The following is a 24,621-nucleotide window of genomic DNA, read 5'->3' as shown; positions in this document are numbered from 1 at the left end:
AAGAAGGAGAGGCAGAGATAGTGAGGTCTTCCATCTGCTGGTTTACTCCCCAGTTGGCTGATCCAAAGACAGGAGCCAGGAGTTTTCTCCAGTCTCCCACACAGGTCCAGGGCCCCAAGGATTTGGGCCATCCACTGCTTTCCCAGGCCACATCAGAGAGCTGGATCAGAAGTGGAGCAGCCAGGACTTGAACTGGCACCCATATGGAATGCTGGCACTGTGGCGCCAGCCCCACAATGTATCTTTTTTAATGATTCAATTTTCAAATTGAATGTATTATCTAGTCAAAAATTAAAATAAGAAAAATAAACAAACATTGGCAAATCACTTAAACAGAAAGAGCATAACAAGTATTATGCCAAACACAAATGTTTTAATATGGATGTTTTAGTAATCATAAACTGTTATAACTTTATTATGTATATATGTAGATTGTCAATCTACACCCCATGAAAGCAGGCTTTTTAATATTGAGGCTGTTTCATAGTAAGTGCTCAATACATATTTGTTGAACATGTGCATGATAGATGAATAAATGACTTTTGAGTTATTCATAATATTACCTTACTTTTTCTTCTTCTTAACTAGGTGCTAATCTGTGGAAATTTTAAGGGAATGAAAATCAAGCCTGGCTCAATGGGAAAGCCTTCTCCTGCTTTTGATGTTAAGGTTTGCACACCCCCTTCCTGGAAAATATTTCACAACCTAATTTGTTTTCCACCTACCCCCAAGCACACTTCTTGTTTTGGTGATGTCTCCATGTTACTTCCATGGTACCTCAATTTCCATGCAAAGATGGAAATGAGTTAGAAATGTTACCTTAATGTCTTCATAATTTTGCAAATATTTACATGTACCATGCAGTTCTACGCACTTTATAAATATTAATCTGGTTAATTCCTAGGAAGAACCTACAATAGCCATATTAATAGCCAATTAATTAACAGACAAGTTAAGAAACTCACCTGAAGTTACCCAGCTAGTTGTTGCTAGAACAGAGATTCAATCGCAAGCAATCTGGCTACAATATCTGTACTTTTAACCACAACGGAGCACTGCCCCTTCCTGGGAGGGAGGTCAGGACCTCTGGAGGGGGTCAACAAGGCCAAAAGAGGCTAGTTTACAGCAGTAAACTCTCCTTCTTTGCCCGTCTTTCTGCCCCCCACTGTGTGCCCCACAAAAGCCTCAGTCCCAGGCAATCTGAAATGGTTGCTGACCCTAATAACAACAACAGACTGATTTCAGGCCTTCTGTGAGGATTGAAATAATACCGCTAAAGATTTATTTTATTTATTTGAAAGAGTTACAGAGAGAGGTAGACATGGAGAGAGAGGTCTTCCATCTGATGGTTCACTCCCCAGATGGCTGCAATGGCTGGAGCTGTGATGATCCGAAGCCAGGAGCCAGGAGCTAGGAGCTTCTTCTGGGTCTCCCACGTGGGTGCAGGGGCCCAAGGACCCGGGCCATCTTCTACTTCTATCCTAGGCCATAGCAGAGAGCTGGATCGGAAGAGAACCAGAACCGGCACCCATATGGGATGCTGGCACTTCAGGTCAGGGCTTTATCCCACTGTGCCACAGCGCCAGCCCTGGGGATTGAGATAATATCCCTAAAGAGCACAGCAGAGTGCCTAGCACATAATGAGGGTTTAAAATACAGGTGCTGTTGACATCATTCATATCTCCTTCACAGTTTCTTTCAAAATCTAAGAAAAAAATTGCAAGGGAGCCCTAATTTCATTCTGTAAACAGATTTAAAAGTTGATTGGTTAACAGGCAACCCTCGGTTGGAGAAAGGAATATTGACAATTAAGCATGATCATGTCTGCATTGCAGGTAAGTTTCACGCAGCGTTGCTTTTTTTTTTTTTTTAAGATTTATTTTATTTATTTGAAAGGCAGAGTTACAGAGAGGCAGAGGCAGAAGTGGAGGCGGGGGGGTGGGGGGAGAGAGAGAGAGAGAGTCTTTGATCTGCTGATTCATTCCATAGATGGCCACAATAGCCTGAGTTGTGATGATCCAAAACTAGGAGCTTCTTCAAGGTTTCCCACATGGGTGCAGGGGCCCAAGGACTTGGGCCATCTTCCACTGCTTTCCCAGGCCTTAGCAGAGAGCTGGATTGGAAGTGGAACAGCTGGGACTCAAACTGGCATCCATATGGGATGCTGGCATTGCAGGCCATGGCTTTACCCGCTGTGCCTTAGCCCGGCCCCAACAGCTGTGTTCCTTTCCTCCCCTTCCCTCTTAATAACTATTCCCAACATGCAGCACTGTCAGTCTCATAGGCACTTGTAATCCCAACTGCAATGAATCCCAGCCAGTTCCCCACTAATTCAAGCCCAGTGGTTTCTCTGGAGCAGCTCTTTGCAAAAATTACATGGCTCGAAGGATAACAGTACCCTGATCCCATCCTCAGTCACCACTGCTACTTTCATTTTAAACACTGTTCTGAGGACTATTATTACTTGGGTCTTGCTATAAAGCAGAAAGTGTTTGCAATATTGTTTTGGCACCTGTGCTCCAGACAGCTGGATATCACATTCCCATAGTCTCAAGGCCCAAAGCTCATTAGTTTCATGTTCAAACATTTTAGTATCCCTTGAACAATAGGAATATAGTTTTCCCCAGAGATAGAAGATTTTTATCCATTTTTCCTATTAAAGAGTAGTCTGTTAGTTAATTAGAACTTTTAACATGCCTCCTTTCCATCAATAATTCTTTTTTTAAAAGATGTATTTATTTATTTGAAAGGCAGAATTATAGGGAGGTGGAGGCAGAAAGAGAGAGAGATGTCCTCCATCCACTGGTTCATTCCCCAGATGGCCACAATGGCTGGAGATGCACTAAAATGAAGCAAGGAGCCAGGAGCTTCCTCCAGGTCTCCCATGTGGGTGCCCAAGAACTTGGGCTATCTTCTACTGCTTTCCTAGGCCACAGTAAAGAGCTGGATCAGAAGTGGAGTGGCTGGGACTCAAATCGGCATCCATATGGGATGCTGGCACTGCAGGTGGTGGCTTACCTGCTATGTCACAGTGCTGGCCCCAATAATTCTTTAAAGCCTAAAGCCAAATATTCCTTTAAATGGCTGGGTTGGAATTTATGCTTTTTTTTTTTTAATTTGCAAGAGCTTAAAAGGAAAATTTGTACCTCTATACTTCTTTTGCTTTTCAACTTTCTCATCTGCCCATAAGCCCCTTTCCTTCTGGATAACTATTACATTTATTTTCTAAGAAAGTCACACTGCAGGTCTGAAGGTACCTGGTAGATATACATAAAGGTAGAGTTTTGCTACTTAGAAACAGCTAAAAAGTCATTTAGAGCAGAAATAGCATATAAGCAATCAATCTGACAATTCCAGTTTTAAAAATTAGATCTAACCCTCAAGAGACATTGCAAACCAAAGTAATGATTAGAAGCACTGGCTCTTGAGTCACTGCTGAGATCTGTATTCCAGCTCAATCATATACTGTAAACTTTCTGAACCTCACTTTCTTCATTCTTAAAGTGGGCATATTAACAGTTCCAACCATACAGAGTTGTTGTAAGATAGTAAGTATAAAGTACTTAGAACTTTAGCATCTAATATTTAGCATGCAATAAGTGTTTAATAACTGATAGTCACTATTGGGCATTTCAGGGAACCATGAGGATTAGAGAGAAGGTAAGAGAGCAAGACTTTGGCTATGCACCATTGTCTCAACCAAAGAACGTTCTCCTTTCCCTGTTCATTTATTCTGGGCTTCAGAAGTAAGATTTGGATGCTCCATGGTGAAAGAATTTAAACCAGTAATGAAGATATTAATCAAGAGAAAAAGATTATCAAGATATATTGTTAAACAAGAAAAGCAGTTGTAAAACTGTGTATCATAAAATGGTCCTATTTTTTTCCTATGTCTATAATGTTTCAAAGGCTGTTACCAAAATGTGATTGTTACTAGATGGTTGATTATAAGACAATTTTTATTCTTCTTTCACATGTGAGTAACCTGCTAAAATTTAAATGAATGTATTTCTCTTAGAAGTTTAAAGCATACTGAAATATTTTCTCCAACCTAGGGTTGCCTATTAACCAATCAACTTTTCAAAATTGTTTTCTTAAATGGCACAAAGCAAAATAAAACATGCAACGTTAAATACAAATTCTCTTAAATATTCATAAATTATTCTTTTTTATCCTAGATTTTAGATGTAAATGGTAATGTTCTACCTCCTGGACAAGAAGGAGACATTGGCATTCAAGTTCTACCTAATCGACCATTTGGTCTTTTCACTCATTATGTAGTAAGAGACCTATTAAAATAATATCTTCTATGTATTTCTCAAAAGTGTTTGGTATCTACCCCTAATCACCACAAAACACACCTATGGTATACTTTACTTGATCTTTTCTTTCTTTCTTTCTTTTTTAAAGACTTATTCACTTGAAGGGTAGTTAGAGACAGACAGACACACACACACAAAGAAAGAAAGAGAGAGAAAGAGAGAGAATGAATCTTCTACCTGCTGGTGCACTCCCCAGATGGCTGCAATAGCCAGGGCTGGGCCAGGTCCAAGTCAGGATCCAGGAGTTCTGTCTGGGTCTCTTACATGTGGCAAGGGCCTAACCACCTGGGCCATCTTCTGACACTTTCCCAACCCCATTCATTAGCAGGAAACTGGACTGGAAGCACAGCAGCTGGGACTTAAACCAGCACTCAAATGGGATGCTGGTGCTCAAATGTGATGCAGGCACTGCTGGCAGCTGCTTAACCTGCTGAACCACAATGCCAGTGGCGCCACTTGGTCTTTTCTTGAGAGATTTGTTGTGCTGAATAGCAATCCCACAGACTAGGACTTGAAGAAACACCCAAATGCTTGCTTAAAAAAAAAAAGTATGCTGGCTAACTCTGTGGGCTAAATCACTGTTGAAGACCCATGAGGGCAAACGAAGGTGTCCTAGAAAGAAGCCTCTTAACTATCCGTGCCGTCTTAACATCCACTGATAGTCTCAACTACCGAACACAACCATTCATGTTCCTGACATCTGATTATTGCTCTCCCTTTTGGGGAGGATTGACATAGGGAGAGGGGGAATGGGATTAAGTACATTTCACCAGAAGTTTTCCAAGATCCTTATTCTCTGCAAATATATTTCATCCCTTATTATAATGTACAAACAGAGCAGTTTGTATCAATGTAATAAGGGTTCAGGTCCAAGTTCTACTTGCTAGCGTACTTTACATAATACAACAATACTTCATTCACTTCCCTTCTTAAGCTGGAGTTACAGAAGCAGTTTGCTGCTTTTGTGCAGAAGAAAAAAAAAACTGTCGTCTCTTTGAATTATTAGGTATGTTTTCTTTGAGTACTGTGCTTCTCTCATTTTCTATCAGCATTAATTATTTAGCAAAAGACTTAATTTAGCTTATTCTCTGTGCTCCTGAAGTTTTTATTTTATGATCTGTATGATAAAACTCTCAAGGTGGAAGCATGTTTAGTCTTTGTAGCTATAGTTTAGCTTTCTGATGTTGGGCTGGCTCCATGTTGCAATTTCATCTCTATTTCACACTCTGGCTCTCGTTCCTTCTAAGACTTCTCAAAGGGGCCAAACTTCTTTTTCCTTAAACAAAATAAAAAGCTGGTTGAAGAGCCACACTCACAATAACATTAACAAAATGCTATTTGTTTTGCAGGATAATCCTTCAAAAACATCTGCAACTCTCCGAGGCAATTTCTATATCACTGGAGACAGGGGGTATATGGATGAAGATGGGTATTTCTGGTTTGTCGCAAGATCAGATGATGTCATATTATCCTCTGGGTAATAGTCTCTTCCATCTGTGCATATGGCTGTGTTCGCTGACCATCAGCATCTGGAGTAAACCCGCTGCTCACCTTTGTACATTTTTGTGGTGTATTTCAGTTACCGAATTGGACCATTTGAAGTAGAGAGTGCCCTAGCAGAGCACCCTTCAGTTTCAGAGTCAGCTGTTGTCAGCAGCCCAGATTCCATCAGAGGAGAGGTAAAAGAAACCATCATCTTAACTTTAAAATTGTTGGCAACCTAACACATGCTTTAAAAATGTATTTATTCATTTGAAAAGCATAGACAGAAAAGAGAGGGAAGATCGACCTTCCATCCTCTGGAAGATCACTCCCCAGATGGCTGCAAAGGCCCGGGTTGGAATAGGATGAAGCCAGGGGCCTGAAACTCCATTCAGGTCTCCCACATGGGAGTACTTGGATCATCTGCTGCTGCTCTCCCAGGTGCATTATCAGGGGACTGGATCAGAAGCAGACCAACAGGGCTTGAGCCAGTGTTTCAGTGTGGGTTGCAAGTATCACAAGCAGGTAGCTTAACCCGCAGTGCCACAGCTGCAGTCCCCTAACAAGTTCATTGAGACAATTATTCAAATTCTCTAAATATTTTAGTCAAAAAGACCAATTACAGAATGTGACTGAAAAACACACTGGGAGGCCAGTGCTGTGGCACAGTGGGCTAGGTCTCTGCCTGCAGCACCAGCATCCCCTGTGGGTGCCAGTTCTAGTCCTAGCTGCTCCTCTTCTGATCCAACTCTCTGCTATGGCCTGGGAAAGCAGAAGATGGCCCAAGTACTTGGGTCTCTGCACCCTTGGGAGCAGTCTCTGCACTCTTGGGAGACCCGGAAGAAGCTCTTGGCCCCTGGCTTTGGTTTGGCCCAGATCTGGCTATTGTGGCTATTTGGGAAGTGAAGCAGCAGATGGAAGACCTTTCTCTCTGTCTATCCCACTCTCTCTCTGTAACTCTACCTCTCAAATAAATTAAAAATCTTAAAAAAAAAAAAAACCATACTGGAAACAATTGGAATATTTTCCGAGGAGGGCTGGAACAGAGATGGTGTGATTGCCAACAATCTGTGTTCACACCAGGATGGAAGGGCAGAGGTCAGCTAGATAGGATTAAGTTGTAGGTAGCAGCAAGGTCAGACATAGGAACTGAAGTAGCCATAACCAGGCTGCGGAGGTAGACAGAGCTTTTGGAAGTTCTGAAAGCCCACTCCTGTTGGTTCTGACCATGTGGTAGTTTGGGATTAAAGGTACCATGCAACTTTTTAGGCCTTGTTGGCCAGACAGAGCCTCTTGGGTTTTGCCTGCCCATCTATAGCATGCATTCAGGGTTTGCCTACAGTGGGCTACAAGTACTCACAAGTATTTCTCCATTCTACATCCCTTCGAATACTGAACCAAGTTTATTGATGTCATCATAAATCTGGAACTTCCTATATTTAAGTTCCTTATGTCAATTATAGGTATAGGGCTTGAGGCATGAGATATGGGAGAGAGTTAGAAGGTATTCAACTTCAGGGGTTGAACAGTTTCTTGGATTTAAGGCAGGAAGAGAAGATGTGAGTGCTGCAGTAGAGCAAGGGTAGATCTCCCCCAAGAACTGATTTTCCCAACTGATCTTTGATGAAAGAGTACATTCTGTAACTTGATCTCTAAACTGACCAGCAGCTGGCGTTTGACAGTTTGCACAGTTGCTAGGTTGAAAGCCCCTATTTACCATTGAAGGGAGTACTTTTTTTTTTTTAAGATTTATTTATTTCAAAGGCGGATATAGAGAAGGAAAGAGAGAGATGTTCCATGTGCTGGCTTACTCCCCAAATGGCACAAAGGCTGGGGCTGGGCCAGGCTGAAGCCAGGAGTGTCATCTGGGATTCCCACATGGGTGCAGGGGCCCAAGTACTTGGGCCATCTTCTGATGCTTTCTGAAGTGCATTAGCAGGGAGCTGGATGGGAAGTGGAGTAGCTAAGACTCAAACCAGTGCTCATATGGATTGCTGGCACTCCAGGTGGAGGTTTTTTTTTTTTGACTTCTATGCCAGAGCACTGGCCCCTAAAAAAAATACTTTGGGGGGGCTGGCACTGTGGCACAGCGGGTTCAAGCCCTGGCCTGAAGTGCCGGCATCCCATATGGACACCTGTTCAAGACCTGGCTGCTCCACTTCTGATCCAGCTCTCTGCTATGGCCTGAAAAAGCAGTAGAAGATGGCCCAAGACCTTGGGCCCCTGCACCCACGTGGGAGACCCAGAAGAAGCTCCTGGCTCCTGGCTCCAGATGGGCGCAGCTCTAGCCATTGCAGCCAATTGGGGAGTGATGCATCGATGGAAGATCTCTCTCTCTGCCTCTCCTCTGTGTGACTTTGACTTTCAAAAAAAAAAAAAAGGAATAATATGGGCACAAAAGAGCAAGGAACAGAATCAGTGCTTATGGAAGTTTGTGTCTTCATACTATACTCCATCAGAGGGTTTCATCAGTCTCAGCCACTCCCACGTCTTTCCCCTACCATCAGCCATCATCATTTTTGTCCATTCAGGGAGGGGCTTACTAGGAACCGGATGACATCTGAGCATCCAGGACGATGCTTGGCTTGGCAGACACCTGCTACTCCAGAGTATAAGAGAACTAAGGGCTGTAAGTGGGTAAACACATCCACACAGCTCTGAGGTCTTGGCATAGAGCTTGCATTAGTCAGAGTGAGGGGGAAAGCTTGGCTATTTTCCCAACACTAGTGGACTGCACCATTTCCTGACAGAACATGCAGGTAGATGTCTCAAATAAACTGTCCTTGTACAAAATGATGGTGTGCTGCACGTCATAGCAGTTTTCTTTGTGGTGGCAGACCTATTCTGACTTGGTTGGGTCTTTCGTCAGACCAGGTTCTGCCAAGCCTGACTGGGCAGGAAGTTCCAGAATTAACAAGAAACAGGAAATGAAGATTGGAGGACGATATCCCAAATACTGATCATTTTTATCTACCTGCCATATGTAATTTTTTTTTTTATTTTTTGACAGGCAGAGTGGACAGTGAGAGAGAGACACAGAGAGAAAGGTCTTTCTTTGCCGTTGGTTCACCCTCCAATGGCCGCTGCGGCCAGCGCGCTGCGGCCGGCGCATCGCACTGATCCGATGGCGGGAGCCAGGTGCTTCTCCTGGTCTCCCATGGGGTGCAGGGCTCAAGCACTTGGGCCATTCTCCACTGCACCCCTGGCCACAGCAGAGAGCTGGCCTGGAAGAGGGGCAACCGGGACAATATCCGGCGCCCCGACTGGGACTAGAACCTGGTGTGCCAGTGTGCCGCAAGGCGGAGGATTAGCCTAGTGAGCCACAGCGCCGGCCCGCCATATGTAATCTTGGAACAATACTATTGTGTGCATTTTTAGTAGGTTTTTTATTTGAAAGAGAGAGAGAGAGAGAGAGAGAGAGACAGACAGACAGACAGACAGGTAGAGAGGTAGAGAGGCAGAGAGAGAATCTTTCATCCATGAGTTCACTCCCTAGATGGCTACAATGGCCAAGGCTGAGAAAGCCTAAGCCAGGAAGGAGCCAAGAGCCAGGAGCTTCATCCAGGTCCTCCACGGGATGGCAGGGACCCAAACACCTGCCTTTCCCAGGCCATTAGCAGGGGGCTGGATTGGAAGCAGAGCAGCTGGGACTTGAACCAGTGCCTATATGGGATGCTGGCATCACAGGCAGCAGCTTTACCCACTATGCCACAACTCTGGCATCTATTGTATGCATTTTCATACTTGTCTTTCTTAAACACTGTTGCAGTTTTCAACTTCAAAATATTCCTAACATTATCAGCTAACCATTACTTCACAAGATTTATTTGGAAGGCAGAGCAATGGAGAGAGAAACTGAGAGAGAAAGAGAGAGAGAGAGAGAGAGAGAGAGAGAGAGAGAGAGAGAGAGAGAATATCTTCCATCTACTGGTTCAGTACCCAAACAGCTGAATGGTTGCACAGCCAGTTCTGGGCCAGGCCTAAGCTGGGAGCCAGGAACCCTATTCTGGTCTCCCACACAGGTGGCAGGGGCCCAAGTATATGGGTCATACTTTACTGCCTTCCCAGGCAGACCAGCAGGAAGCTAGATCAGAAATGGAGCAGCTGGAACCCAAACTTGCACACTCAGATATGGGATGCTGGCATTACAGGCATCTACTTAACCCATTGCACCACACAATACTGGCCCTGCCATCTTACTTTTAAGCTGGAAACATGAATCTATCAATTCAATAAGCTTTCACTTCAGGCTGGTGCCTGGCACAGGGGTTAAACTGCTGCCTGCAATGCTGGCATTCCCTATGGGTACTGGTTCAAGTCCTGGCTGCTCCAATTATAATCCATCTTCATGCTAAAGTGTCTGGGAAAGCAGAGGAAGATAGCCCAAATACTTGGGGCCCTGCCACAAAAGTGGGAGACTTAGATGGAGTTTCAGACTCTTGGCTTTGGCCTTCATAAGCCCCAGCCATTGCAGCCACTGAGGGAGTGAACCAGCACATGGAAGATTTCTTTGTCTCCCTTTCGCTCATTAACCCAAGTAAAACATCAAACAAATAAATCTTTAAAAACCTAATCTTTCACTCATCTACGTGCAGGATGCTTAATCATAAAAAAGTCAAGAGGGCTGTCTTGGAATTGTGCTTACAGGGAAGCATCATCCATGGCAATCCTGGGCTGGTAACCTGGATTTGGTGGTACATTCTAGCTGAGTTAGCTAGTCATGCCCCTAGGGGAGACAATGAATGGCAGTGTCCAGGAGAGAACATGACAGGATCCCAAATATACTTCTGAATGAGGCTACAAGTGAGGGAGGACCTATCTTTTTTTTCTTTTTAAGATTTTATTTATTTACTTGAGAGGTAGAGTTACAGTGAGAGGGAGAGACAGAGAAAAAGGTCTTCCATCCATTGGTTCACTCCCCAAATGGCTGCAACGGCTGGATCCAAAGCCAGGAGCAAAGTGCTTCTTCCTGGTCTCCCATGTGGGTGCAGGGTCCCAAGGACTTGGGCCACCTTTTACTGCTTTCCCAGGGAGGGCCTATCTTTCTTCTTCTCCATTAAAAGTCAAAAAACTCTATATTAGATTGCCTAGAACACTCAAAGGATGAACTTTGGGTTTGAGAGAATAAATTGATGAGATTTTTCTTGTGCCAGTTAGATAGCTAAAGCTACTACACTATGTCTACTTTTGTTCCTCAGGATCAGGTAAGTGGGTCAATAGTCAAGCGGCTGTTGGAATCATGAGAACTTTGTATAAAGAATGCATGGTATCAGTGAACTATTCTTTTCAACAAGGATATGGCCAACTCAGTGGGATAGCTGTTTATATGGGCAACACTGATGGTGAAGATCTAGAAGCTAGTCTAAAACAGGTTTTGTTGTTACTCAAGAGGCAGTGTTCAGTGCATTGCCAAGTTTCCAAGACAAAACCTTAATGAAGGAGTTAAAAGATAAGGTGGTAAGTTAAAGGCAGAAATAACCAAAAGCAGGTTGGAAAGCAGACTTCAAGATGTGGTTAGGAGAGAGGGTTCAAAAGTAGATCATTGGCCGGCGCCGCGGCTCACTAGGCTAATCCTCCGCCTAGCGGCGCCGGCACACCGGGTTCTAGTCCCGGTCGGGGCGCCGGATTCTGTCCCGGTTGCCCCTCTTCCAGGCCAGCCCTCTGCTGTGGCCAGGGAGTGCAGTGGAGGATGGCCCAGGTGCTTGGGCCCTGCACCCCATGGGAGACCAGGAAAAGCACCTGGCTCCTGGCTCCTGCCATCGGATCAGCGCGGTGCGCCGGCCGTGGCGGCCACTGGAGGGTGAACCAACGGCAAAGGAAGACCTTTCTCTCTGTCTCTCTCTCTCTCACTGTCCACTCTGCCTGTCAAAAAAAAAAAAAAAAAAAAAAAAGTAGATCATAAAGAAAGCAGGTCCCAGACCCTTTCTTGTACTGGGTACAGACCAGGAGGTATGGGAGTCAATTGGCTGGCTTAAGAGTACAGCGCTGGGATCAAATTCTATTAAACCCTCTGGCCCTTAAAATTCATGCACTTAAAATTCCCAGTTAGAGAAAATAAGAAAACATTCTAAAATTAGAAAACACAATTCATCTTCCTGGTGTTTCAAATATTTATTTTAGGTGGTAAAGGCTTTTATTGTTCTGAACCCTGAATACAAGTCACAGGATCAAGAACAATTGAAAAAGGAGATTCAGGAGCATGTGAAAAAAACTACAGCACCCTACAAATATCCCAGAAAGGTGAGCATCCTGTGATGAGCATTTTCTATGTTTCAGAAACTTTCAGCGATTTATTTTTTCTTCTTAATGAACCTTCTCATCAAACAAGCTATGCCAGGGCCGGTGCCGCGGCTCACTAGGCTAATCCTCTGCCTAGCGGCGCCGGCACACCGGGTTCTAGTCCCGGTCGGGGCGCCGGATTCTGTCCCGGTTGCCCCTCTTCCAGGCCAGCCCTCTGCTGTGGCCAGGGAGTGCAGTGGAGGATGGCCCAGGTGCTTGGGCCCTGCACCCCATGGGAGACCAGGAAAAGCACCTGGCTCCTGGCTCCTGCCATCGGATCGGCGCGGTGCGCCGGCCACAGCGCGCCGGCCGCGGCAGCCATTGGAGGGTGAACCAACGGCAAAGGAAGACCTTTCTGTCTGTCTCTCTCTCTCACTGTCCACTCTGCCTGTCAAAAAAAATAAAAATAAAAAAAAAAAACAAGCTATGCCAAATGTTGCAAGCTAATAATATATGGATAACAACCATAATCTTTGAAATCAAAATGAAAACTCATACCTTCATGTATCTAGTCATCTGGTTCACTGGACCTGCAGTGAATACTATCAAGAAAATTTTTCTAGACAATACCCATTTCTCTTTTAGCTTGACATCAAAAACTCAACCTAATGGGTACCCTCAACTTTCACCCAGAATTCATTTTAAAAAAATGCTATATAATTGGCTTTATCTAATGGGGAAATCTGGGATAATTTTCTTCCCCTTGATACCAACAGATAGAATTTATTCAAGAGCTGCCAAAGACTATCAGTGGGAAGATAAAAAGAAATGAACTGAGGAAGAAGGAATGGAAAACAATGTAAAATCACTCCATTAATATGCTGTTATCCAAACATGGTATTTATAAATCTGCAGAGGCCACAGAACTATGGAGAGGTGATAAAAAATGTGGTAATAGGCTGATAAGTTGATTTAAAATATCTTGTGGTTATGAAATTAAAGGCTGAATTTTGAAATAAAACATTCAGTAAATTATTCTCCATGAGTGTCAATGTCTCTATAATTTGATAATATAAAGTGTTTCATCAAATGCTGAGAAAATTTTAAATGTATAGTATAGAATCAGCTTCTGAACCAAACATTTCAAACTTTAGCTGAATAATTCTTTCTAAATATTGATATATAAAATTAGAACCAACTGCAAGCCTTGAAATAAAACTAAACAACTCACAAAACTTTCCAGAAAAATAAAAATAATATCAAAGAGTTTAGTAATTCTTTAAGTTCAAGTTTCTTCCTGAAAGTAAGTTAGGGATTTTTATTAGTCACCTTTTTATTCAAAGAGTTTAAAATTTGTTTCAAGGTCCAACTACAAAAGGCAGATGTCATATACTATTGTTGCTTTTTCAATTTAACTTGATAAATACAGTTTACAAAATATTTCATTTGTGGTTCTTCAGCAAACAATAATATATGATATATAAATAGGATAAGACAACAGAATATTCAGGTTTGGGAATTTAATGAACAATTAGGATTCATACAGGAATAAACAGAATACAAATGTTAGACAATTGGTGAATGAAAGTGGAAGGTCATAAATTTATCTTTTCTCTTTCAGTTTGTATGTATGTATGATAGTTCAAGTGTAGTATACAGAGCTTAGACATGTCCTTAAATCTTTCTTGCACTAAGTCAGATTACATAGAAACAGAGCTTGGATATGAAGTTAAGCCTATCAATTCCTCATTGAAGGTCTGAGTCTCAAAGTATTTTTAATAGAAAAGCTCGAATTCCTGTCAGGAACATGGTTTGTTTCTGGAGAACTAAAAACGAGCTGCCTTGTGAAATGAGACTGAACCATGCTGCTGGCTTTTTCCTTCTGAAGAGTTTGTTCCCATTTGAAATAATCACAACATTTTCTGTTTTCATGATATTTCCCAATAGGGCAACAATAGAAGACTTTTCCATGGTTTGGTCCATTATTAGAAACAACAAGTCTCTTAGATCTTCGGCCACACTTGCATAAGGGAGGTGTCATTTTCCCACTCTTCCAAGGCTCCTGTGGGTTAACTGTAGAAGTTAATACAGCGGGGAGAACTTTCTGGGAAGAATTCCCTACTGGGGAGCAATCAGATGATGTAGGCTTTTCTTCATGAATAGTAAAGGTCTGTTTTTTTGCTGGTGGGAAAGTTGGGGGACTAGATGGATTCCTTTTAGTACCACCTAGGAGAAGAGGAGGTTTTCTCAAAACTGAAGGATGAGATGTACTGGCATTAATAGTGTTGAAGCTACTTGATTTGTATTCAGGTAACTTAAAGGCAGAAACATTTGAACCTAGATCTTTGGTTTCTTTTACATTATAAATAGTAGTGTGAGGACTCTGGTACACAATAGACTTGGAGGTCTCAAACCTTTGAGGAGTTTTCTCTATGCCTTCCAAATTTTCATAGCTTAGCATTTCTGGTTCTTCTAAAACCACTGATCTTTCTCCAGAACTAAATGAGGTACCTGAGACACTAATGGGAGCTGTACAATCTATATTTTGATCAGGCTGAGATGCTGGCAGTAAAATTACATCCTCCCAATCAGTCAACATAGGTAAACAGTCAGGAACAGAACTCATTTCCACGTCACAACCATGATTAACAGATGGAATGGTGGTAGAAACAAGTACTAATTCTGAACTAGTTGTTAAAGACTTAGATTTGGTATTAAATGCAAGATGGTCATTTTGTCTTTGCTTCTGTATATGGATAGGTGAATTCAAGGTGGGAGACTGCAACTGTCCCAGAGAAGTAGAGGGTTTGGCACTACAAAGAGATAAGCAACTTTGGATGTTGTGAAAGCCCGCTTTTAAGTCATTCTTTGGTTGGAAATGATGCTGCTGTAACTTCCTAGGAGAATTCACACACACTGACCTCATTTGAATTTTTTCCTGAGAATTTATAGAATTTTTAGGCTCCCCATCATATATGATGGGACTCTGGATGTTACTGTGGCAGGCAGGCGTTTCTTCAACTTGATTTATGTTCAAATTTCTGGTCAGAATGTTGGGATTCTTCTTAGTGGGAACCTACGATTCCACAGACAAATCCAACAGCTTTAGAAACTGTGTATTTACAATTTCTTCAGTATACATTAGGTGTGACAAAAAAGAAAAAGTCACTAATTGATAAATGACTACACAAATGAAATCTACATTTTAATGAATCTATGACTGCTTCTGGAGTTAGAGATGACCAAATGAAGAGGTAAGACGCCACTAACCTTGTTCAAGGATCTTGTGATTTTCATTAGGCAACCATCCCTGATCATTTTCCAAGCAAGAAGGGCAGTATTCCGAGAATCATCCAACCCTGAATCAAACACTGAATTTAGTAGTAATAATATAAAAAAAAACAGCAAAAAAAACCCCACCACTTAAAAAGAAATTGGGTTAAATTGTTAGTTTTATGATCCTCTGCTAATATTGGTCACAATGCTGTGGTAGCGTTACCAATAAAAGATCTCTTTTATGTTCAGAGAAGGAAGTGAAAATTTGTTAGTTCCCCAAAGTGTGATCAATAACCTGTAGGGACCATAATTTGTGAGTAATCTAATAGTGTTATTCAACTTTTTCACTAGTCCACTAAATTATCTGAGCATTTATTTAATTTCCACTTTATTTGGCTGATTCTTTTTAGCAAACAGAAAGCCAACAGATGACAGTCTTTATAAAATTTATGAAAGGGATAATTTCAAAGTCTTGAATTATATAGATCAAGAACTTTTTCTGTGTTGATGGATATTCCTGATGAATGAAACTGTCAAAAATGAGAATTATATGAAAAATTTTATAAACTTCAAATAACTTACATAATAAAATTATTTTAAGTTTATACTTACCAGAATGTTCTCTTCCTGAGAATTCTATTCCCACTTCCTGCAAGGCACCACTTAGTCCTTTTGGTTTTCTCCTATAAAAAAGCTAACCAAACAAAAGAAGTCAGAGCTTAAAAAAAGTGGTTAGTACTTAAAAGGCTATGCATTAACCACTTATCATAATTTTTTTTGTTTTGTTTTGTTTTTGAAAGATATATTTATTTATTTGAAAGAGTTACATAGAGAAAGAAGGAGAGGCATAAAGAGAGAGAGGTCTTCCATCCACTGGTTCATCCCCCAACTGGCTGCAACAGCCAGAGCTGCGCCGATCTAAAGTCAGGAGTCAGGAGCTTCTTCCGGGTCTCCCACAAGGGTGCAGGAGCCCAAGAACCTGGGGTATCTTCTACTGCTTTCCCAGGCCATAGCAGAGAGCTGGATGGGAAGTGGAGCAGCCGGGACCTAAACCGGTGCCCAGATGGGATGCTGGCACTGCAGGCTGAGGCTTTACCCACTACACCACAGCACCGACCCCTATCATAACTTTTAGTTCTACTAGATTGGAAATGTTTTTTCTTTTTGTTGTTTTCCAATACTTTCAGAAATATATTTATGAGACCATCTCAAAAAAAAAAGTATCTTCTTATTTTAAAATATATCTTATTTCATTTATTTAGGGGCCAGTGCTGTGGCATAATAGGTTAAGCCTTTGCCTGCAGCGCTGGCATCCCATATGGGATGCCAGTTATACAAAAGACAGAGAGACCAATTTCCCATCTGCTGGTTTACTCCCCAAATGCTCATAATAGCTGGGGCTGGGCCAGGCCAAAGCCAAGAGCCAGGAATTCAATCCAAGTCTCCCACATGGGTGGTAGCAACCCAAATATTTGAGCCAGCAGGGTGCTGCCTTTCAGGGTGCACATTAGCTGGAAGCTAGAGTCAGAAGTGGAGCTGAGACTTGAATTCAGGCACTCTGATATGGGATGCAGGCATCCCAAGGAGTGTCTTAACTGCTGTGCCAAATGCCCAACCCAAGAAAATATCTTATTTGTAGAAACTCATATCCCTATGTAGGATAAAATGTAACCATTTTTCAACAGAAGGAAAGTAAACATGCAACTATGTTTGACCTTTACCTTGTAAGTTGCTCTGAGATCAATCCAAGAATTTAAAAACACAGGTTTTAACAGTTGTTTTCTCTTACACTCATACTCCAAGCAAACTCCCAAGTCCCAGTCTGTTTTAAATACATCAAAATAGAACACAGTCAATATTAACATTTTTTATGCTATCACCATTTGCAAATAAAAGCTAGAAGATGATTTAAAATAGATCAGCAAAACTTAACTTCTTTGCTAATAACTAATAATTATACACTTTATTTATTTAAGATTTATTTGAAAAGCAGAGTTACAGAGAGGCAGAGGCAGAGAGAGAGGTCTTCCATCTGCTGATTCACTCCCCAGATGGCCACAAAGGCTGGAGCTGTGCCTATCAGAAGCCAGGAGCCGGCCGGCGCCGCGGCTCACTAGGCTAATCCTCCGCCTAGCGGCGCCGGCACACCGGGTTCTAGTCCCGGTTGCCCCTCTTCCAGGCCAGCTCTCTGCTGTGGCCAGGGAGTGCAGTGGAGGATGGCCCAGGTGCTTGGGCCCTGCACCCCATGGGAGACCAGGAAAAGCACCTGGCTCCTGGCTCCTGCCATCGGATCAGCGGCCGCGGCGGCCATTGGAGGGTGAACCAATGGCAAAGGAAGACCTTTCTCTCTGTCTCTCTCTCTCACTGTCCACTCTGCCTGTCAAAAAAAAAAAAAAAAAAAAAAAAAAGAAGCCAGGAGCCAAGAGTTTCTTCTGGGTCTCCCACACGGGTGCAGGGGCCCAAGGACTTGGGCCATCTTTCACTGCTTTTCCAGGCCACAGCAGAGAGCTGGATTGGAACTGGAACAGCTGGGACTCAAACCAGCGCCCATTTGGGATGCTGGCACTGCAGGCAGTGGCTTCATCTGCTATGCCACAGCACAGGCCCCTAATTATACACTTTATATAACTATAACAAATTAGTTTGGTGACTAAGTTTCAAAATCACTTCTTAAACACTCAATAAAACACTATTTCAGAACAGTAAAGTGTTAAATTACAAGCCATGTATGTCTTATGCTCTAAGAAAATATTAATATCATTTAGAAACCAAATATTATATAGCAACTTGAAACCAAACATGGCTATTAGTGTTATGGTAATAATAGTCAATGGCACTGCATTGCTATTAATGAGTATTGATGGCAATGCTATATCACAATTGTACAAAAGACCTAATTTAGGGGGCCGGAGCTGTGATGTAGCGGGTTAAGCCACTGCCTGCAGTGCCAGCATCCCATATGGGTGCTGGTTTGAGTTCCTGCTGCTCTACTTCTGATCCAGCTCTCTGCTATGGCCTGGGAAAGCAGTAAGAGATAGCTCAAGACCTTGGGCCCTTGTACCCATGTGGGAGACCCAGAAGAAGCTCATGACTCCTGGCTTTGGATCAGCACAGCTCCGGCCATTGTGGCCAGTTGGGGAGTGAAGCAGTGGATGGAAGACCTCTCTCTCTCTCTCTGCCTCTGCCTCTTCCTCTCTGCAACTCTGCCTTTCAAATACATACAATAAATTTTAAAAACAAAACAAAACAAAACAAAACCAAAAACACCCCAAAAGACCTCATTTAAGTGGCCAATTTTTTCTTGAAGTCTACGTTAGTAAGTGTCAAAGCATAAAAGCAAAGGAGGTAAGCTGCATCAGGATTCTTTTTATTCAAAGCTACAGAGAATATCATGAGAAAAGGTTTTACTAAATCTTCTGCCTGGATTCAGAACAGAAAGGAACATCTACAATGATTCTTAAAGCTAAAGCTAAAAACTTTAAGGTGTTCCAGAATGATAACTTTAAAAATATGAATGATTTTACTTTCTTGGTTAACAATTGCTAGGCATGTAAATTTTTTTCTGTCCTAGGAAGTTAACATTCTAGGTCACAAATATAAAATTGGAAATAAAGATTACATAGTGGTAATACTACACATTTATGACTGGTAAGCATAACTTATTTTTTACCTGACCAAGTAACAAATGTACATGGTTGTACTTCTGAAGAAGAAGGCTCTGAAACTCCAGTACTAAAAACAATTTTCTTCTGTTGCTGGATCTTATGAATCCATTTACAGAATTGAGACAAGCAAATCTTCAGAGGCACTCCTTCATCAACTTGAGTCTGTAGAGTCACAAAATCTGAATTCAGTTAAATTCCACAACTACTGAGCATGTATTGTAAGACAGAGCTCATCAGCGGACATAACAAAGAAGAGGTTCTAAATGGGCAAGAGTTTATTTTGTGAAGAGATGTAAAAACACGTGGGAAAAAATAACACAGTGGGTAGAACTCACAAAGGACTTGAACTGGTACTCTGATAGGGGATGCTAGTGTTGCAAGTGGTGGCTTCATTCACTGTGCCATAACACCAGCTCCTCAACAAAACAAATTAGATATTCATTTTCATGAAACTACTCATTCCAGTTTGTAAAGATTCCAGGGGAACCTTTATTCCTTTATTTCTTTTAACACTGAATAAATCTGATGCCAAATAGTACGTAGCTTTTCTTTTTGAAACTGACTTGTGAATTTTAAAATTTGTATCATACCTGCTTTATGCCTGTCAGTTCCATGCAAAATTCAGAAAGAATTGGATGTTCCTGAGGTTGAACATATGTATGGAACTCAGATTCAATTTCTCCAGTTGAAGTATTCAACAATACTGCTGGAAATTCAACTAAATGAAAGAAACATCAATTGACATTTAAATATATAATTTTTAAAATTAATGCTTGAATATATTAAGCAGATTTATATAATAGTATTATTAAACAGTTTCAGTAAAACCATATTAAAATAACAAAAGTAGTGTGATGCCAAAAAATCAAAATACTCAAGTTATGAACACTTAAAATACATATTTCCACTATTAAATACGAAAAGCACTGAAATGTATTTTTTGTACAAGTATTTTTTTCAGTTTCTATTAAGCTGAAGTTTTGTATGTAATCCTATAACAATTACTTTATACTCATGAATGACACACTAAGTATGTTATCTGAGATTTAGTTCTTTTTTAGACAAGAATGAGGTCTTTTGCCAGGAATTGTTCTATGTTTGGGGAATATCCCAGTCCATGAAACCACACAGTCTCCAGTCCTCATGCAATTTACATTTCAATAGGGGAATAATAAGGTTGATCATCACCCTTGCTGGTTATTGAGGCTAAATACTTACTTCATCTCCAAAAGATTTTTATTGTCTGCTATGTGCTGAACACTGACCTAAATTTCATACTAAACTACACTCATAGACTATTTCCTTAAATTGTTGGCTGGTTTATAGTTATAGACTGTAAAGGGACTCATCTGGACCAGCTTTGGCCAATGGCAGTGCAGACTTACTTATTTCCTGGTTATGGTGGTGCTTTCCATCATTCCAGCATGTCGACTCAAAATCAATGACAATTAAGTACTGAAACAACTGCTCTGTAAAAGATTAAGGGGTTCTTAATGCTTTACCAGTATTCAAAGTGCAAGGCTACAAAATGCAAAGAAACTCGGCACACTACTTACTGAATTTGCCTCTTCCTAGATTTCCACTTGCTGATGCAATTGACTTTCTCCTAATTAATCCAAGCTGCCTAAAAATGTAAAACAACCTTATGTGATTAATGAACTCATCCACGCTCACACTGATTATTTATATAGGCTCCCACATTAATGATACAGGGCATGTGGCGAAACCCCCATTATTGTGTTGTGAGGGGAAATTGAACTAGAGTTGAGGAGCAAAAGACCTGGGGTCATGCCTGCCATTCCCTTTTGATTTTAGGAGACGTCTTATCTGCATGGGCCTCAAAGCGTGTATTTTCAAACTTATTTTATCTGCCCCCTTTTATAGTAATAAGAGGAACTCAAATGTAAAGGTAAAGATGCATTGAAAGGCTTAAATTATTTTAGCTTTTTTTCCCAGTCATTGCTACGTACACAGAACAGTTCTGAACAGGTAAACATAACATAGGGCTCTTCTAGGACCTTTAAAAAAAAAATCTGGGTAAAGAAACAAGACGTCCTTGAAATCAGTGACACAGTTTATGATAAAGGACTCCCAAAGCCTGCATGGCAAAGTCCAAGAAAGAACTAAGGGGGCTGGCACTGTAGTGTATGGGGGCTGGCACTGTAGTGTATGGACTCTGGCTCGAGTCCCAGCTGCTCCACTTCCAATCCATCTCCATGCTACGGCCTGGAAAAGCCATGGCCCAAGTCCTTGGGCCGCTGCACCCACATGGAAGCCTGGGGAAGACACTCCTGCCTTCAGATCAGCCTAGCTCTGTCCTTGAGGCCATTTGGGGAGTGAACCAGCAGATGGAAGACCTAACTGGCTCTCTGGCTCTGCCTCTCTGTAACTCTGCCTTTCAAATAAATAAATCTTAAAAAAAAAAAAGAGCTGCGGCTTTAAGTGCGGGTGAGACAAACTACTTTAACAAGCATGCCATTTTTAACCAGGCAGACACCTGTTGTTGGCAGCTTTTGTTATGAGCTATGAGGGAAATGCTGGGATTTGGGAATAATTAGCATTTACTGACAGTTAAACATTTTCTTAGCTGTCAGTACATAGCAGGTACTAAACTAAGATTAATGATGTCTTTAGTACGTTAATGATGTCTGTTTAGTACATAGCAGGTACTAAACTAAGATTAATGATGTCTTTAATCCTTAACTGTTACACACTTCTGTAACCTAAACTATGTGTATGAAAACTGATACAGCACACACACACAAACACAGCTTTCGTTCGTCAAGTCGGGGCTGAAGCTCGAGCTGTTCACTAACTCATTACACTGCTTCTGGAAACCCGACATGGGCACATTGTGTCCAGGAGTCAGGGAGAAGGCAACAGGGATTCAGAATAGGAATTAAACGGAGCACTAGCGTGGCGACGTGCGCAGCGTGACGTCAACATCCTCGAACCTTCTACCCGTCCAGTCCTTCCTCGAGGCCCAGAATGGGCAGACACTGGCTCAAGACTCAAGAACCCGGAGCTCTCAGCTTTCAGGTTCCTTCCGCTGTCGCTTAAAGGCGGATGCTCCCTGATGCATCCTCACAGACACATTACGGAGACTTGGCGACTGCGGAGAACAGCGGCGGCCACCGCCGACGCCGCATGCCTGGCGCAGCCGCGGCCACCAGCGCCTGACCAGGGGGCCACCCACCTCACGAACCACCCTAGCGTACCGCGCCAGCCGCTTCGTCGCCATTCCCGGCACTCCTAGCTCTTCGAAGGCCAGCCGCCGGAAGTCCGTGGAAGCTCACTTCCGGTCCGTTCAAAGAACCCGCGCGACGGTGGAGGCGGTGCTTGCGGCCGTGGCGGCAGCGGCGAGAGCCACCGGGACTTGTCCGCTCGGCTTCTGTTCGGCGTCTCCCGGATTTCGGAGCGTGGGGAGTGGCTTTAGGCGGGGGAAGCCGCTGGGCAGGGCTCTGATCCTTCCTCGCCTGTGGGCAGAGGCGTGTTGGCGCGGTTGGGGAATCATTTCGAATCCGACCCCAGACGCGGACGGTAAAGCCGTTTGTTTGGGCTGCTTGTGACAGGGGTCATGGACGCTGACGCTTTGCGGGCGGGTGGAGGGAGCTCTGTAAACTGAGAATCGAGCAGTTCTCCCCAGGGAGGTTATAGGTTGTCAGTCTCCTGCTGCTTTTGCTTTAAGAGGCTCCCGGGGCCATGGAATCTGGGCATCCGAGTTTTCTCAGTACCAGATGATCTTTCTCCACAGCGTTATGGAGCCAGAGAAGGACTGGACCGGGGGGCATCCCAGAAAGGACAGGAAGAGGAAACGGGCCCCGAACAAGCAGATCGGGGCGTCTGAGGCGATGAGAGTCCGTTGGGATCTCGAGGAGGAGAGGCAGCCCGAGGCCAAGGTGAGCAGCAGGAGGCCCGAGGAGGTTTGGAGCCTTCGGGGTCCCTGGGCGCAGGTCAGACTCATTCACGCTCTCAGATCTGTAAAATGGAAATGATGATATCTCTTCCCTTCGGGCTGTAGTTGGGGCTTTAAAACTGTTATCTCCTTGCACGTGCTAAGAGTGTTCATTCAATGAGTATAAATAAATCTTTTTAAAAAAATACGTTTAAAGTGCTTAGAACTATGTACGAAGCCAGGAGCTCCTTCTGGGTCTCCCACCTGAATGTAGAGGTCCAAACGCTTGGCCGTCTTCCACTGCTTTACCAGGCGGTTTGGATCGAAGTGGAGCAGCCGGGAATCGAACTGGCTCCCATGTGGGATGCTGGCAGTGCAGGTGGAGGCTTAACCTACTACTACCCCGGCTCCTGAACTCCCTGTTATCTTATGATAAATTCTGATTGCTTAGCTTATGCTTAGGTTAGACCACATAGATTTTCTGTGATCTTGCCTTGGCTCCTGTTCTTCACTTCTCCACTACTCTGCCAATGTATACTCTTGGCTCCGGCTAAACCCAAATTCATGTTTGGACACTCACTTCTCTCTAGCCTGGCAGACTCATTTTTTTTACTCTACTCCAGTGTTTTAATCTAAAGCCATCCCTGAAACTAACCCCCAAAGCAGTTAGCCTCTTTGCGCCTCTACTTTTGTAATAGCACTTACCTACACTGTTGGATTAACTGACTGTTGGATTTTGTTCCCTTGTTACTCAAGGCCTTGAAAGTATGAATCATGATTCACTCATCCTACTATCCTTAACACATAAGTAGTTATCTGTAATTCGGATTCTGTATCAGTGTTTATTAATAATGACATTCCACACATTTTAGCTTTCATTTTCAATTAGAATGCTCCTTATCTTTGAATATATATTAAAATAATGAGAAATTGGGCCCAGTGTTGTGGCACAGTGTGTTAAGGCACTGCCTGTGATGCTAGCATCCCATATGAGCACTGGTTCAAGTCCCACTTTTGTGATCCGGCTCACTGCTAATGTGCCTGGGAAAGCAGCGCAAGATGACCCAAGTGCTTGGGCCTCTGCTACCCATGTAGGAGACCTGGATAGAATTCCAGGCTCCTAGCTTTGGTCCAGTCCAGTCATTGGTGCCATTTGGGGAGTGAACCAGTAGATGGCAGATTGATCTCTGTCCCTTTCTTTGTAACTCAGCCTTTCAAATAAATCTTTTTTAAAAAATCAGAAGCTAAAATAATGATTTGCTTTTGTTGCTGTTTTTGATACTCACGGTTTCCTGTACCCTGATATATATTTGCAGAAGCCTCGCTTATCTACTGTTTTACTTGCTGAAAACTGTGAAGTAACCCATGGCCAGCTATGTGAATTGCTAAAATATGCAGTTCTGGGCAAATCCTGTGTTTCTAAACCCAGGTATGAAATGAACTTAAATAGCGATATAGACTAGAGGTTTCAAATTGATGTTTATAGGACCATATCTGGCTTACTGGCATTATTTGCCATGCAGCATATCCTAATTTTTCTTTGTATTATGGCTCCTCACAACTAAGTTTGTGAGTTCCTATATGAAAAGCCATGTTTTTCTTTCTCTTCGAGAAGCCCAGCATGGCAACAATTTGTCAAAACTGAGCGGTGGTCTTCCCTTCTTTATGGGGTATGTGTCTGTTTGGCCTGCTTCCTTTAATTACAGTATTTCTCAGGCTATTTTATGTGTGGTTTTGTAGACCTAATTGAAATAACATGATG

At 42.6% G+C, this 24,621-nt stretch overlaps 3 protein-coding genes across 14 annotated transcripts in view; 2 read left to right on the top strand and 1 right to left on the bottom strand.

Annotated features, from left to right (window-relative positions):
• The window catches only part of ACSM3 (acyl-CoA synthetase medium chain family member 3), a 39,543-nt gene extending 26,485 nt beyond the window's left edge, over positions 1-13,058 (top strand). The window contains exons 9-14 of the mRNA XM_002711809.5: positions 589-669; positions 4,179-4,280; positions 5,672-5,799; positions 5,902-6,001; positions 11,925-12,044; positions 12,800-13,058. Coding sequence (XP_002711855.1) covers positions 589-669; positions 4,179-4,280; positions 5,672-5,799; positions 5,902-6,001; positions 11,925-12,044; positions 12,800-12,886 — 618 coding nt within the window. The 3' untranslated portion in view covers positions 12,887-13,058. The remainder of the gene's footprint in view (positions 1-588; positions 670-4,178; positions 4,281-5,671; positions 5,800-5,901; positions 6,002-11,924; positions 12,045-12,799) is intronic.
• Positions 13,059-13,528: 470 nt separating this feature from the next.
• On the bottom strand, positions 13,529-22,316 carry ERI2 (ERI1 exoribonuclease family member 2). 3 transcript variants are annotated; one of them, XM_002711810.5, is made up of 9 exons: positions 22,183-22,316; positions 20,521-20,588; positions 20,350-20,433; positions 19,555-19,682; positions 18,970-19,126; positions 17,021-17,121; positions 15,912-15,993; positions 15,294-15,382; positions 13,529-15,099 (listed from the first exon to the last, which is right to left on the bottom strand). In XM_002711810.5, exons 1-9 carry the CDS (start codon positions 22,203-22,205, stop codon positions 13,762-13,764), a joined length of 2,070 nt encoding a protein of 689 aa, XP_002711856.2. In that variant the 5' UTR covers positions 22,206-22,316; the 3' UTR covers positions 13,529-13,761. The 3 variants fall into 3 exon arrangements, with proteins under 3 accessions (XP_002711856.2, XP_008256052.2, XP_051703846.2); XM_008257830.4 differs by having other exon boundaries at positions 22,161-22,249; XM_051847886.2 differs by lacking the exon at positions 22,183-22,316 and adding an exon at positions 21,726-21,844.
• A 46-nt stretch (positions 22,317-22,362) lies between these two features.
• Positions 22,363-24,621, top strand: part of REXO5 (RNA exonuclease 5) — a 72,393-nt gene continuing 70,134 nt past the window's right edge. For 9 of the 10 annotated variants that reach the window (XM_070064654.1, XM_070064656.1, XM_070064655.1 and 6 more), the window contains exons 1-3: positions 22,363-22,504; positions 22,719-22,863; positions 24,176-24,288. In XM_070064654.1, the coding sequence (XP_069920755.1) occupies positions 22,723-22,863; positions 24,176-24,288 (254 nt within the window). In that variant the 5' untranslated portion in view covers positions 22,363-22,504; positions 22,719-22,722. The remainder of the gene's footprint in view (positions 22,505-22,718; positions 22,864-24,175; positions 24,289-24,621) is intronic. The other variant, XM_070064658.1, reaches the window with a different exon arrangement.

The sequence above is a fragment of the Oryctolagus cuniculus genome, chromosome 19, assembly GCF_964237555.1.
Source record: "Oryctolagus cuniculus chromosome 19, mOryCun1.1, whole genome shotgun sequence".
NCBI lineage: Eukaryota > Metazoa > Chordata > Mammalia > Lagomorpha > Leporidae > Oryctolagus > Oryctolagus cuniculus.
Note: the sequence above shows the minus strand (reverse complement) of the source record. Positions and strands in the feature narration are given on the sequence as shown.

Bases quoted from the DNA above. Each gene is read 5' to 3' on its own strand.
- ERI2 (XM_002711810.5), bottom strand. From the start codon at position 22,205: ATGGCGACGAAGCGGCTGGCGCG. The intron at 19,127-19,554 runs GTATGATACAAA...GTGACTCTACAG, and splicing joins AACTGACAGGCATAAAGCAG to ACTCAAGTTGATGAAGGAGT. The intron at 17,122-18,969 runs GTAAAAAATAAG...TATTTAAAACAG, and splicing joins TACATTTGTTACTTGGTCAG to ACTGGGACTTGGGAGTTTGC.